We start from the raw sequence: 16,450 nt of genomic DNA on the forward strand, positions 1-16,450 counted from the left end.
CAAAGCATGAGATCATTGGTGTTCATCAAATGTGATCTGTAGCACGTGATCTAAAGCATGTATCGTCCGGTTTATTTCAAAAATTCATTTTGGGACCGGTATATAATCGGAAATTTGTTTAACTGAAATTACTTCTGAATATGGTAATTCTCATTTCGAAACGCCATTATATAATCGAAAGTTAGGTTCACTTATCTCACTTCCGATTGTTATAATTCCAAAATTCGAAAAACTAAGTTTTTTTTTTTCAAAAACTCATTTTGGGGCCGGAATATACTCGGAAGTTTAATTAACTTAAAATACTACCGAATATGGTAATTCTCATTTCAAAATGCTATTACACAATCAAAAGTTAGGTTCACTTATTTCACTTCCGATTGTTATAATTCCAAAATATGACTACCGATTGTAATTTTATCGATTGTAAAAGGCAAATTAGCCATTACGAAAATCGAAAAATAAGGGTGGTTTCTTTTATGTTTGAATGACCCGTTTTTATCTTATTATTGGCCCTTAATTCCTTTCGAGTGACCCCTAAAAATGTTAGAAGATTCGATCAAGCAAGATCAATGGCTATTGGAATTGGTGATGATAATGATGTTTAGTGCAAAATATCTTTTTTATGAAAGATTTTCTCTTAATGAAGAAGAAAAAGTTATCAAATGGTGTATCGAGAACCAATACACCATCCCTCCAATTGCACCAATTATTTCTAGGATCAACAATTATGTACTTTTGTTATATTAGAATTCTCATGCTCTTCTGATATTTTGCTTCTGTAATTTTATATTTTAGGGAAAATAGGGAATATGCCCCAAAATCGACTGTCATCTTGGGGATATGCCCCAGGATTCCAGTTTATGGGAATATGCCCCAAACTAACGGTTTCCGTCAAGAAACCGTTAAATAGTCAATTTATTGTAAATGTGTTCGAATTTTTTATCCAATTTCTTCAAGGTTTTTTCTGTCTGAATATGATCTCTAACCTCGTAAAGGCGATAGTATATAATATGTGTTTTTTTTAATTCGTATATGTAATCCCAAATGTATGTGAATTTTGACTACTTAACGGTTTTGGATGGAATTTTGGACGGTTGGGACATATTCCCAAGAACTGGAATATTGGGACATATCCCCAAAATGACAACCGATTTTGGGACATATCCCCATTATTCCTTTTTTTTTTATCCATCCAATGTACTTGAATTAGCCTGTTCATAACTTCCAATTAATGTAATTTAAAAAGGTATATCCTCTTCCTTCCTTCCCCAATGTGCAGACTCGCTCTCAAGTCAACGAAACGATCATCAAAATCATTTTGGTTTCATCTAACTAAATCTTTTTACTCAGATATTTTATGTTTTTGATTCCCTATTATTTATTTTATATATCTCAGACTTATTGCAGAAAGAAAAAGGAAATGCTGATGTTGGAATACTTGGTGGAGTCCCAGCAATTGGAGTTGCTTGGTGCTGAGTTGATGATCCTATCGTTATCGTGGTGTTTATTTTATTTTTAGCGAGTGTACGCTGTATACTTTTTATCAAAATACAATTTTTATTCTGAAAAAGTTGATCGTGTCCAATGGATCTAGGTTATTGTTGATGTTGTATCGATAAAAAAAATTGTTTTTTTAGTGGATAGTTGCAAAGAATTGTCCTCCCCGAATTCATATTCTCTAAAAAAATGCGAAGGAGAGATAAATCAGATAATATACTTCCCTCTTTCCCTCTTTCTTTCTCCAAACCCTGTGAATTTGTTGTTATTGTTGATGTTAGTTTTTCCCTTCGTCCGTCAAGGCGTCGTCTTTATTATCAAATCTCTAACCAGGTTAAAATCAGAAGGCAGCACCAAGTGAAAGTGCCCTTTGGCTTACTTCTCATAGAATTAGAATGATTTTTTTAGGGACCATGATTTTTTTGAGGGGACCATGATTTTATTAGGTCACCTTCTCTATAATGATAAAGGGTGTCCTAAAACGTTGAAATGATTAACTTACCCTTAATTTAATTTAAAACCAACCTAATAACCACCTATATATAACCACCACCTCCTCCCACCACCATCGCCAATCACCGCCGATTACCACCACCACCAACCACCGATTACCACCACCACCACCACCGCCCACCATCGCCGATTACCACAACCACCACCTCTGATTATCACCACCACCAACCACCAATTACCACCACCACCGCCACCGCCTATTTAGGAAATGTAACAACATCAACGCAATCACAATTAAGTTTGGTTACATAATAATTTTATCGAGTATAAAAGACGCCAGCCGCAACCTGATTCTGCCATGGGACCACTCCTGAGGTATTTTCCAACAAACCCTTCACTTTAATTTGATTTTGATTGCTTCATTCGAATAGAAATCATCAAAATAGGGATTTAATAGGAGTTACAGAGCCATGTTCGGTTAGGCCGATTTTCCAAAAAACCCTAGTTTACTAACCGAACTTCTTGAAAATGAAGAACACGAAGAACAGTTCGGTTCTATTGGATTTAAAACTAAGTCATCGAACTCTCTGTTCGGTTGTTTCGCAAAAAATATTAAAACTATAAAGTAACCGAACTCCACCCTTATAACCGAAAAAAAAAACAAATCCAGTCTAACTGAACTGTGTTGTTGTGGCCACAATGTTGAGTTCCAAAATAACCGAACATAGCCAATAGAGTTCGGTTTGTTCGCAAAAACTTTTAAAACTACAAAGTAACCGAACTTATCCAATAGACGCTGGAACTTCACATTTTTTTTGTTTGTTAAGTTCGGTAACTTCACAATTTTACCGCAGAAACCGAACTCAGTGTTCGGTTGGTTAGCTGTTAGGTTCAAGTTTGCGAAAGAATCGAACTTTGTAAACTTATATACTCTTATATTACGTAAAGTTCGGTTAGATCAAAAGTGCATGCAGTTTGCGAACCAACCGAACATAACGCTGTAACTCCTAGAAATTCTGTTATTTGAGAGTTCGGTAACCTGCGTGTTTGGAACAAGTAACCGAACTACACTTTCAGATGAGTTCGGTTACTTGTTCATCTCACGGGGCAACCGAACTACAGCTTCAGATGAGCTCGGTTACTTGTTCTTCATATAAAGTAACCGAAATGTTCAAAATCCAGTTCATATCCGGATCATTTTGAAGATTAACAAATATTCTAGGAGAGGATGGAGATGAAGAATCAGATGAGTTTTCATTATTTGAATACTCAAATTTAGTGAATTGGATTTTTTTTTCCATGTTTTTCTCCTTCATCTTCTCTAACTCTACTCTCTCAATAATTCTACTCAACTAATAATAAACCCATCTTTTAATTTAATCTCACTAATTGTTTTTAACTAAATCATTCACTAATCATAACCTAAAATTAATTAAGAAGGTAGATTAGGTATTAAATAAATAACTAGATATGGGGTGACCTAAAATTACTTCTAATGCCTTTAACCAAAAAAAAAAATCATGGTCCCAAAAAATTGTTCTAAAATTACACTCCCATCAGGAGTGTGGAACGCGGGGCTTTCCTTTGTACATAGGTAATAAACTTAGCCCACTACAGTTCAAGCCCAAGAAAAATTCTCCTCTCACGAGAAAGTCAGATTATGATGATATATGGAGCTCCACTAACAATCTTATTCAGCCATTATAGTTGCAAGTCGGTGAAGAATAGATCTCAAAGGTCATTTTCCTAAAATCTTATGGGCATGGATTCTTGGAAAATGTCTGTATGGGTCTATGTCTTCCTTCATAACTAGCTAGCAAAAGCAATTAACAGTTTGCAAACTGAAAAATCATGTTCGTAAAACAAATCCTATTAATCCAGTTCTGTTTCTGTTTACTGCTATCAACATCTCTTAATGCATTTGAGGGGGCAAAGCCAGGGTGCCCAGATAAATGCGGTGGTGTAAGCATCCCTTACCCTTTTGGTATAACTAGTGAAGGAGGGGGAGGAGGTTGCTCCATTCGTGAAGTTGGTCACGGCTATAATGTCAACTGTAACTCTTCATACAATCCTCCTAGGCCATTTATTGGCACAACTAATAACCTTCAAATTCTTAGTATATCTGAAACTGAAATTCGCGTTGCAAACAGGCTCAATAAATTATGTTTCAACGAACGTGGGGATGCTGTTTATAATGACTCTAAAGTCTACATGAGCGTGCGGCGGACCCCATTTACATTCTCCAACACGAAGAACAAGTTTTTTCTGATCGGTTGTAATTCCGTAGGGGTTTACCAGGGCTCCGATCAGGAAGATAGAGAGTCCTTAATCTCCTGTACATCATCATGTGATAGTAGGGAAAAAGTTGTTGAAGGATCTTGCGGTGGGAATGGGTGTTGCCAAAACACCATTCCCAAGGGGATTAAACATTTTGAGACAACACTTACTAATGCTAATGCTACAAATTTGTTGCCCTACAGCCCTTGCAGTTACACATTCCTGGGTGAGTATGAGCAGCTCAAGTTCAACGCATCGGATCTTCTGTTCGTACCTAAAAACAGAGAGATTCCTGTTGTTCTTGATTGGGCAGTAGGGAGTAAGACATGTGAAGAAGCAAAGAAAGATCCAACCACTTATGCATGCCATGGAAACAGCCACTGTAACAATTCAGACAACAACCCTGGGTATCATTGCACTTGCTTTGAAGGTTACAAGGGCAATCCGTATCTCAGTCCTGGATGTGAAGGTACGTGTATGGATTTATAGATGATTTGTGAATACAAAAATAGTGATTTATTTTTTTAAGGCTATGATTTCTATCGTATTTGCCTGTAATTAATTTTAACTCACAAACCTATGATTTATTCTCTTATAAAGAACTAACAAATTTGGTGTTTTGTGATGTGAATGTAACTAAACAGATATAAATGAGTGCGAGGATGAAAACACCAATCCCTGTGAAGGTATCTGCACCAATACCAATGGGAGCTTTGTTTGTACTTGCCCGCCAGCGGGCAGTCAAGGGGATGGGAAGAAAGACGGGCGAGGTTGCACTACCGATGTTGCTAAGAGAGACACTCCTGATGTTGCTAAAAGAGAACACTTTCCGATTATACAAGTTACTCTTGGTAAAGTGTCCCCTGTCAATTACAAAATATATATACTAGTATCAGGAGATTCAACATACATTTTCCGCGTCAGTCTTTTGTTTCGCAGCAATGCAATATATTAAGCTAAAGTACTCTTTGCGAACTTCTACTCTCTTAATGCAGGTATTGGTTTAGGGCTATTGTTCCTAATTATTGCAAGTTCCTGGATGTACCTGACCATAAGGAAAAGAAAGTTAATAAAAATGAAAGAGAAATTTTTCCAACAAAATGGTGGGTTACTATTACAACAGCAACTATCATCAAATGAAGGTGGTGCGGAGAATACAAAGATCTTTACTGCAGAAGAACTCAAGTTAGCAACCAAAAACTATGATGAGAGTTTAATTCTTGGACAAGGAGGCTATGGAACGGTTTACAAGGGTACCCTTTCAGATAATCGTATTGTTGCTATCAAGAAGTCCAAAACAGTTGATCAGAGTCAAATTGAGCAATTTATAAACGAGGTAGTCATTTTAACTCAGGTTAACCATCGAAACGTGGTGAGGCTCTTGGGGTGTTGTCTAGAGACTGAAGTTCCCTTGCTTGTGTATAGATACATTTCCAACGGCACCCTTTTCCAACATATTCATCCCAGTGGTGGAGAGCTTTCCATTTCTTGGGAAAGCCGTTTGAGGATTGCTATTGAAACTTCTGGTGCACTTACTTATTTACATTCTGCAGCTTCAATACCCATCATTCATAGAGATGTTAAGTCCACAAACATACTTTTAGATGAAAATTACACTGCAAAAGTAGCAGACTTTGGAGTGTCTAGGTTGATTCCGTTGGACCAGACAAAATTATCCACACTAGTGCAGGGGACTCTAGGATATTTGGATCCAGAATACTTTAGCACAGGGCAACTGACAGTTAAGAGCGATGTTTATAGCTTTGGCGTAGTTCTTGTAGAGCTCTTGACGTCAGAAACTGCCATTTCTCGAACGAGATCTGAAAACCAAAGAAGTCTTGCACCCTACTTCATTTCGTGCATGGATGAAAAAAGATTGTTCCAACTTATTGATGCTCGAGTTCGCAATGAGGGAACAGAAAAACAAGTCATTGCAGTTGCAGAGCTTGCAAAACGTTGCCTTAGCTTGACAGGTGGTGATAGACCAACGATGAACCAAGTAACAACGGAGTTACAAACATTGAGAGCAGCAGCGAAAGAAGCTTGTTCACTTCAACCAAACCTCTTAGAGGCGGAACCAACAGACCTCTATAGTGTTCCAATGACCGGCTCAGATGGTCACTTTGGGTATTATAGTCAGAATACAGATAGTATAGTACAGATGAGCATGTCTTAATGATTGTGTAGTTTGTGAGTACATTTTGAATGGATTGCGGGTTGCAGTGTTTTTTTAATAAAAATTAAAAGTCAGATGCGTTATCCATTCTTTTGTCTATCCAAGAAACATATCATTCGAATTTTATCTAATGTTAGAGGTTTCGCAACCTCAGACCAAAACACAACTAGCTTTGTGAAGCCGTTGTGGAATTAGTTGAACATCTCTTTTTGTCTCTGCTTTCACTGCCTATATCAGTTGAAATCGCATTTTTCCAATGCAAAATTATGATCCTCACTTAATTCGAATTCTGAAAAGTGAATTACTTATTTAACCATTTTTCAGACCCAGTACCCCTTATCCCACTATTTTAGATAGGAATACCCCTTATGGGGTTGATATAGTGTGGTCGATCCAGCCGTAACTTCATTTCCACGGTCCACCTTATTGAGATGAGATCTAGTCACCTAAGACCTAACAAACCCATCATTCAGTCACCATCGAGTAGTAGTTGCTTGGCGATGAGTCGGTGATCCTATCTTTACTGTGGTGTTTGATTTATTCTGAAGGAGTCGTTCTCCATCAAAACATGAATAATCTGACAGAGTCTTGCCCCATGGGTAGCGTAGTGTAGTATCTAAAGAACTAGGGTCATGGGTAGTCTTGGCCTATGGGTAGCGTACTATTTAGTCCGACAGCGTCTTGACATTAGTAATAGACTCACAAATCAGTTTAAAGGACGAGGCCACTTTGTGCCTTGCACGCCTGAGATGAGTTTCGTTTTCAAACCGTTAAATAGTACCACATTGCCTAGGGCAACCTAGATCCCGTGCTTAATAAGTTTTGGGCAATCCTAATCTTGTAAGCCGGTTTTCGAGGTTAGTTAGGCACGAGGATTCCGAACATGGTATCAGAGCCAGACACCTTAGTCAGACCCCTCTCAACGCTGCCCCTGTGTCCGAGGTTTCCGTATCACTCCGTATTCCCGCCAGTGTGTCCATGGTGTTAAATAGTACCACATCGCCTAGGGAAATCTAGGTCCCGTGCTTAATAAGCCTCTATTTTGACTATAGAGGATTCCTAACACAAACTAAGCCAGTAGACTTTAAGCCTGTTATTAACAACTTTCAAGTGTTGATTACCTGCAAAAATTTTCAAAAATTCTTCTTGAGAACCTACAATCCTCTATAGTCAAAATAGGGTTCTTTTTATTATAAGCCATATCCCGTTTGGTCCAGAACTTGGGATTTCAATACCTTTATTAAGGTTAGTACTTAACTTTTTACCAAGAGTATTTAATCTTAAAAAGTATTTGGTTTGTGAATTGTTCAGCAATCCCGAAAATTTCAACTTGATTTGTTCTTGGGACCTTGTCCAATACATTCTGAATTGTGTTGGGAGAGTTCAAGCTTTTACAAGTTCAAAGGAAAATCAAACTTATTTTATTATTATACACCAACTTGATGAACATTATAAGTACAAACTTCAGTAACACCACAAATTCTTAAGAAACTATACAATCTCCCTCAACTGTCCTAGTACAATATCAACATGGGTTCTCTAAATTCTAATCTTCTTTCTCTTTTACTCCTTTCTGAACTCTTGTGTTTTCATGTCCTTCTTGCACCGGTATCCGCTAAAGGTAAGGAGTCTTCCTTATATGTTTAACAAATTTCATAAGTTACGCATTATATTTGTCATTAATTTCATTATTTTTGTCATTACAGTGTTTATAAGCATAGATTGTGGGTATTCTTTGGAACCTTACACTGATATAAACTCGATCGAATGGGTTGGGGACGATCAGTACATAAAAACAGGAGAATCTCGGAATGTCACTACTGAGTTTTCTCGCCGTTGGACAACTGTTAGAGAATTCCCAACTCGGAAAAAGAATTGTTATTCAATAGACGTTAATAGTAGTAAAGCTGAAGATGCCACTATGGTTGAAAGGGTCCTTGTCCGAGCTAGTTTTTACCTATGGAAACTATGACAACAAATCAAATCCGCCGACTTTTAATCTTCAATTCGATGGAAACAATTGGGGTGCACCAGTGGAAACAATGATGAACTTTTCGACAATTAAAGAGGTGGTATATTCGTTAAACCATGGGAACACAATAACCGTATGTCTTGCTCAAACTCACCATGATCATATTCCATTTATATCCACACTTGAAGTAAGAAGTTTGGATTCAGATACGTATAATTATGTGGATTCAGATTATCCCTTATTTTTTCTTGCAAGAAGAGTATATGGTACTAACAGATACGTAAGGTATGTATATGTCTGTATTCAACATAGGTCTACTAACTAATTCGATATCCAGAAATAGTAATTAGCTAGAATGCTTTGTTTATTGTATAGGTACTCAGAAGACAGTTACGACCGAATTTGGTGGCCAGGCAATGGACCAGAACATGATAGTACAGATACTTGGGTGGATAATACAGCGCCAGTCGTTCAAGTCAACATCTCCGATAAAATTCCCGAGGCCTTATTCAGAACAGCATTAACATCTTTGAATTCTTCTGGAGAGATATGGCGTTGGGGTATATTTAAAAATCTTAGTGTTCCTCTGCAATTCAATGCGTATTTTTCAGAAGTGATTCAACTGAATTCTACTCAGAAGCGTTCCTTTGACATAAAAGTCCTTAAAACTGGTGATAATGTTGTTAGTGTTTATGACACCGTGATTCCACCTTACGGACACGCCCTAAAAGTTTGCATTGAAAATATAACTACTAACAGTAGCGATGTACTGGGTATTGGTTTGGTACCGACAAAGGATTCAACTCTACCTCCATTAATCAGTGCCCTTGAAGGATATGTTATTGGTGATAAATTAGTGCAGGGAACCAATTTAAATGACGGTAATTCTCTCCTCATTTTTACAAGTCTATGAACTAAATTTTGATGTACGTTGAGTCTGTTTTTTTGAAGTTTATTTATAGTGAATTCATTGGGTTTATTGCAAAAGAGTTTCAACCAACTTCAAGACTGGCAAGATGACCCTTGTTTACCATCGCCGTATACCTGGGATTGGGTTGCTTGTGATTCGGATCCCGACTCTCCTCGTTTTACAGCACTGTATCTATATATTCTTCTCTATACACATATTATTTCCTGATTACCTGAAAACACGATTTTGGTATAACTTATCTAGAATTAATACCAAATTTATACTATGGGTCTTTACAGATATCTGAATGACCTTGGATTAGTAGGCACCTTACCAGATTTTAGTGCCATGGATGCTCTCGAAATCATGTGAGTCATCAAAACATTTGCATTAATTAGGAAAACAAATTTGGGTTTTGATGTAAACTGTGTATAATGTTGGTGTATAATGCACAGAGATTTGCACAATAACAGTTTGATTGAAGCAATTCCTGAATTTCTTGGCACAATCCCTAAACTTAAAGTATTGTAAGTTTATAATCTCTTGCTACGTATGTTTTCTTTTTAGTACTTATATATTATTTATTAATCAATATTTCGTATATGCTCTTTAGAAACTTGGCAGACAATAAATTTTCCGGAGCAATACCTTCATCGTTATTGAAGAATAAAAATTTAAAATTAAAGTAAGTGAAAATGATTCTGTTCGAACCGTAATATTTTAATTTCATCAGTTTTCAATGTACATAAAATGCGTGATTTATTTATCCGTCCGCGAGTTATAATCCCACAGGTGTCACCATCCTTCCACAAAAAACTCATCAAAACAAAAGTAACACAAAAACCCCATCAAAATAAAATTAACACAAAAACCCCAAATTTAAATGTTGGTTTCATCAAATTTTATGATGAAACCAAAATAAAATTTGATGAAACCAACATTTAAATTTGAGGTTTTTGTATCAATTTTAAAAATTTGGGATTTTTGTATCAATTTTGTTTACGATGGAATTTTAATGGATCCCAACATTTGAGTGGGATTTTTATACCACAAGTTTGGTCACCTTGGATTTTTATGACTAGTTTTGCCCAACTTATCAAGAATATCTTCCTCAAGCAACAACAAGAAGTCTTTAACATCAACAATCCCAATAATTATACTCGGAAGTGTGATAATTCAGATGTTTGATTTTTTTTTTCAATGTAAGTTATGGCGATGAGTGAGTCAGCAGCGTAAACTTCTTGCTATTTTTCATTGCTGCTGACAGCACTTTGGAGTTCGAATGTGTTATCGAACCATTTTCATTTTTCTCATAGTAACTTGTTTGTGTGATTCTTGTACTGTAAAACCTCTATATATTAATCAATAACCATTACATACTAATCAAAAATCATAGTCCTAACTTGTAAAATCTTATATTTTTAACCTCCATATGTAAAATCTTGTTCATGGCACGTCCAATAAGATGATGAACGTTTTGATGGTTCGGCAAGTCAAACTGGAGTGATATAAGAACCAACAAGTTTGCTATTCTGTAATGTGAGTGTCACTGAACAGACACAAACGAGTGCGAGGATGAAAACAACAATCCATGTGAAGGTATCTGCACAACTACCAATGCCCAATGGGAGCTTCAATTGTACTTTCTCAACAGGCAGTCAAGGTGATGGGAGAAAGACTGACGAGGTTGTTGTAGGAGTGGAATATCGCACAAATAATAAGTATGCGAAGTAAGGATTATCTGATGTAAGCGAGAACTATCGCACATGGCTAAGTTAAAGTGATGTATTGGATGATGTCAGCAAAGTCACGAGTAAAGTGTGATGTTTTATGCGAAGTATAAGTTGTGCGAGAATGAGTGAGTTTAAATGAGCGAATGTATCGCACAATGATTCTGAAAATAGTGCATCTCTTAGTTGTCATCTACTATGAGGAATCACTATATAAAGGAAAGAGGTCATCACCTAGGAAAGAGATATTTTAGTGTGTGTTAGACAAGAAACTAGGAGAGAGAAAGTTTATTTGGAGAGCAAGTAAAGTCATTGTAAAGTCATTGTTATCCATTGTATCCAATTATATTCCTTGAATATTAATAAAGAATTCATTATGATTACTTGAGTGATTGTCTAGATACGTTGGGGTGTGGTTGTAGGTTTTCCAGCAACTACATTTTTAGCGCCAGAAACAGCTTTGGGTGATAAATCCTGGTAGTAAATTCATAGAATCTTGGAAAAAGTAAGATCTGGAAACTGAAGATGGCGAGACTTGGATCTACTATTGAACAGGGAACAGCAGGCAGAAGGAGTAACAGAATTGCTGAAAGAAGAAGAATTACAAATCTTGACCAACAAGAAGACAGAGTAGGAGAAAATTAAGGAAACGAAAATCCAATTGGACCTCAGCGTGAACAAGAGAGTAACAATGATATTGATTATGATAGATTGAGTGTTCATACTTCGCAAACAAGTTCAACTGAAGAGGAAACACAAAGGACTGGGGATACATGAAGAATTGAGGGGAATGATGAGAATATGACAATTGCAAAGCTTAGACAAAGATTGATTGAAGAAAGACAAAGAGAAGGTGAAGAGCATCCGAATTTGATACGTCGGGATGCTGACTTAAGAGAAGAGAATCTTAGATTGCAAGAACAGAGATAGAGAAGCGCTACACGATCAAGGTCGAGATCAAGCAGGAGTTCATCAAGACAAAGTCGATCTAATCAAGAAGATACTAGGCGAAGACAACACATGGAAGCTATTGAGGAAAACATGCAAGTAGATGATAATTCACAAGACCAACAAAGGAGAAGGGATGTAGTTCAAGATTTGGGAACTAATCGTTATGAGCATCCGCGTGAACTTCTACGTCGCACACATAATGATTTTGAAAGAGAAGAAGAGGATGAGAGCCAAGGACAGATGATATTACTTGGAAGAGAAATGTTGAGGGAAGAGAATGAGTGTGAAAGGGAAGTTACACGTGCGAGGAATGAAAGAGACAGACAAAGAAGAAGGAAATAAATTGAAGAAAAAGAATTGCAAGAAGCATTACGTCAAAATAATCATGATAATCGAGTAAGGCGGCGCGAACATCATTGCATGGATGATATAGAACAAGGACGGGATTCACCACAAGAAAGAGAAATGCCAAGACATCGACATGATCGCACAGGTGAAGAGGAGGACATGGTAGAGCACAGATCGAAACGAACATTGAAAGGCATAGGAGAAGAAGAGAAGAAGCTGAAGAATATGAGATACAAGAGGCAGTACGTAAGAATAATCATGAGAATAGACTGAGGCAAGCAAGATTAAAAATACATATGCGCGAAAATATAGATCAAAGCTTCAGTGAAGAAATTCTTAAAGAAATGGCGGAATTAAGAGAAATGATGACTGCGAAAAGAAATGGTGGAAGGAGACAACTAGAGGAAGCACTGGAGGAAGCTGGGAAAACTCCCTTTACAAAGCAGATTCAAAGGGAAGTGATACCATCTAAGTGCAATTTACCAGCATTCTCTAGCATATTTGATGGAAGAACCAACACGTGAAAGCTTACACTCAATCTCTATTGCAGTTGGAAAACAATGATGCAATAATGTGTAAATATTTTGTTGCGATCCTGGCAGGGGAAGCTCTGAAATGGTTTGAAGGATTACTGGTGGGCCCGGGAAAGCGTATAAATTGAAGTGAAATGAGACGGGCCTACAGTAATACCGCAAGTGCACGGTCGTCAGTTGTAGCTCGTGCAAGTACGGGTCGATCCACAGAGATTGGGGGTGTTTGGAGTTTCTAGCTATTTGGGCTCTAAATTGCTATTGGGCTTTAGGTATCAAAGGTTTGTGGTACCAATGGGTTATGAATACCCTTTGGAACTGTTGGGCTTTGAATACCTTTTGAGTAAATTGGGCTTAATGGGTTTGTTGTAATGATGAAGTGCTTTAGGCCTTGGGCCTTTGAATGATTTTGGAATGAACTGTGAACTTGGGCTTAACAGTTCAATTGTGAACTGGGCTTGGGCTTTTGAATTGACTGTGAACTTATGGGCTTTTGGTCTTTTGAATTGCACTGGGCCTTGGGCTAACAGTGACTGAGAATTGGGTTTTAGCTTTTCACCTGGGCTTTGATTAAGTCCACAGTGAGCTTTTGTAATGACTCTGGGCTTCAGCAGTCTTTGAAATGAACTGAACTTGTAGCCCAGAATTGAACTGGACCTGAAGCAACAGCAGTGGTGGCTTCAGCAGCAGCAGCAGTGGTGCACAGCAGCAGCAAAAGCAGTGCACAGCAGCAGCACAAGCAGTGCACAGCAGCAGCAAGTAGTAGCAGCTGGGGGAGAACAAGGCAGTGAATGCAGTAACAAGAACAGGAGAAACAAAAGAGAAGAAAGAGCAAATAGTGGCAGTGAAACTGTGATATTTACAAAGCAATGAAGATGGTAGTGAAACAAACTAACAATGATCATGGGAAAGAAGCAAAAATCAATGGCAATGAGGCACAAAGGCAGTTAGCCTAAGGCAAGGGAGCAGCAATGAAACAAATGGTAACAGTGGCAGTTAACAGGAAACAAAACCAAATAAACCAAGGCTGTTAGCCAAGGGCAGGGAGGAGTTTGCAGCTGTGGCTAAGCTAAGGCTTAGAATCCACCTTGTGTCCTAGCTAAACAATGCAAAAACTTAAGCATCCAACTAGAATGGGAAGAGAATCAGCTTGCTCACTGATTTGCCCCTAGCATTGACTGTCTTTTGAAAGCACAGTCAATCACAGGCATATCATAGCACCAACTTCTTCCCATTACTCAATCAAAACAGGCCTTCCTAGCAATTCATCATTCAATAGTGCACTAAGGTTTCCTCTGAGCCTCAGCAGTGAACTCAGAACATAATTAACACTACAATGGAACTAAACATGATCATTTAAACTACTAAACAGTGAATGAAAATTGCAAAAGAAGAACCTTGAAAATTAACAGTGAAATCAGCAAAGAACAAACATGAACAGAAAATTAAAACTAAAATTAAACAGTGATTAACCCAAATTTGGGGGTATCTCGGCTAACCAAGAACACCCTTTAACATCCTACATCACTTCCCTTTTATAGTTTACAACAAAATACCTAATTTCACCAAAACCCTAAATTTGCAAACCCTAACTTTTGGGGAAAATCAAATTCGACATACCCATGTGTAAATTGGCTTCGACCCATGCTTCTTGATGTTCTACTGCTCTTCCTCTAGCTCTTGTTGCGCTGTTGGCCTAGCCCTAGACGTCTGTGAACCCTAGCTTCTCTCACTGTCGAGTTTGTAGCATCATGGCTCGATGCTACAGACGATAAAGGAAGAGACAAGGGTGGTGATTGAATCCTGAGTTTGTCGGGGAAAGGTGGTAGTGGTGGTGTTCGAGGTGGAGATGGAAGAGATGATGGAGATGGCAGAGTTGCAGAGAATTTGGGAAGAAGAGAGGAAGAACCCGATGGAGAAGAAGGGTCCGTTTGGTTGGGTAATAGGGTTCGGTGACTAGGGTGTGAAGCAGGGATAGCGAGGTTTGATGATCTGTGACAAGGAGCGATGGATGGGAAGATGGTAGGTGGATCCAACGGCGATATGGAGGTAAGCGTGGAGCGACCGTCGGATGAAGGGATGTAGCAAAACGGACGACCCAAGATGGAGATGGGCGTTGCGATGTAAAGCGGAGCCTTCGGAGTTTGATGTGCGATGATGGAGCGACCGTAGGATGCTGAAATGCTTCGATCTGACGGCTGAAATCCGAGACGGGCTTGGATAGTGGAAATGTGTTTGAGTAAGGGTTTTGGGCCTTGGGTATGCCAAGCCCATATCTTCTTTAAGGACAATTCTTCTTCTTCAAGCCCACTTCTAGCCTTTTGGTCTTGTGCACAACATTCTTCGCGGCTTCCTTGTGTAATTCCTCCCGGCTTTTCACTACTTTTCTGCTCTTTTCCGCTCTGCTATTCATCCAAACTTTATTTATTACCTAAAAATGCAAAATTAAGTAAGAAAAATATTTATTCTTGAAAACAATGAAAATACAGAATATGGGATAAAATGTAGAATTAATGCACAAAAGATGAGTTAAATGCCAACAAAAAGGGATAAATATATACAATATTTGGCACTCATCAATTACCAATAGAATCCATTGGATCATTCCACCATTTACAGAACGTCTTTTTAGGACAATATATCAGCAATAACATGTTAAGACCAGGAATCGAGACGACATTTGGACTTCGCAGAAGAACAAATGAGAGTTTGCGTCATCTGACAACACGCTGGAGAACCATTTGTAGCGAAATGGGAAGACGAGTGGATGAGCGACACCTCATTCTTGCATTTATCAATGCTCTAGGATAAAGGATACAATAACAATGTCAGAGTTGCGCGAATTTCAAGAGGAGTACATAACACTTGAGGAGAAACAAAGAGATATGGAGTCGTACCCAGTTGCAGTACCTGATGCGAAAGGTTGAAATGCAAGCTTACTCCCAAGACTGACATATGTTGTTGCGAGTACATCGCAGGGAAACCAAGGAAGGAATATTACAAAAATGAAACAAAAGCTAATAGCCATGGGTAGTGCAAATCAAGCACAATTTGACAAAGAGTATACAGATAGACAATTTCAAAATCATGGAGGTAGTAATAAGATTCAAAGAATGGATAATCAAACAGAAATTTCAGAAGGTCAACAACCATATTATAATAAAATACAAGGAACTGGAAGGATAGTATGGGAACAGATAAATCTGCTGAAGCTGAACACTACAGTAGATAAAATATGGGAAGTTGTCATCCTAATGGAAGAAATCCCAGAAACACATAATGTAGGGGATGAACCACCACCAGGAAGAAGAAGCAGAGAATTTTGTGTATATCATCGCTTTCATGGTCACACAACAAGTAATTGTAGAAATGTGAGGAAAATCATATTGCGAATGATTGAACAAGGAAAATTGGATCATTTCTTAGCACATCAACCAAAGAATTCACAACCACCACCTTCGGGGGGAAATGTATATGAAAAGGAGAAAGGAAAGAATACATTTGTAATTGAAGTAGGTGCGAAAGCGAAGAAACTGGAAAAAGCATGCTGCAGATAATCAAAGAGCTGAGAGGTTAATGGTGGACGCAGTATATAATGTTGGATAA

The 16,450-nt window shown here is 38.0% G+C and overlaps 1 protein-coding gene and 1 pseudogene across 1 annotated transcript; both read left to right on the forward strand.

Annotated features, from left to right (window-relative positions):
• The first annotated feature begins 3,801 nt into the window (after positions 1-3,801).
• Positions 3,802-6,403, forward strand: LOC113311169 (annotated as a pseudogene).
• Positions 6,404-8,445: 2,042 nt separating this feature from the next.
• On the forward strand, positions 8,446-11,649 carry LOC113311170 (probable LRR receptor-like serine/threonine-protein kinase At1g05700). The gene is made up of 6 exons (XM_026560019.1): positions 8,446-8,660; positions 8,751-9,256; positions 9,338-9,473; positions 9,585-9,653; positions 9,741-9,812; positions 11,571-11,649. The coding sequence occupies exons 1-6, from the start codon at positions 8,446-8,448 to the stop codon at positions 11,647-11,649; spliced, it is 1,077 nt and encodes a 358-aa protein (XP_026415804.1).
• Positions 11,650-16,450: the final 4,801 nt, after the last annotated feature.

This window comes from Papaver somniferum, chromosome 9, assembly GCF_003573695.1.
Source record: "Papaver somniferum cultivar HN1 chromosome 9, ASM357369v1, whole genome shotgun sequence".
NCBI lineage: Eukaryota > Viridiplantae > Streptophyta > Magnoliopsida > Ranunculales > Papaveraceae > Papaver > Papaver somniferum.

Coding starts and splice junctions, on each gene's coding strand:
- LOC113311170 (XM_026560019.1), top strand. CDS start 8,446: ATGATGAACTTTTCGACAATTAAAGAGGTGGTATATTCGTTAAACCAT. Junction 8,661..8,750: donor GGTACTAACAGATACGTAAG/GTATGTATATGT, acceptor TTTATTGTATAG/GTACTCAGAAGACAGTTACG. Junction 9,654..9,740: donor ATGGATGCTCTCGAAATCAT/GTGAGTCATCAA, acceptor TATAATGCACAG/AGATTTGCACAATAACAGTT.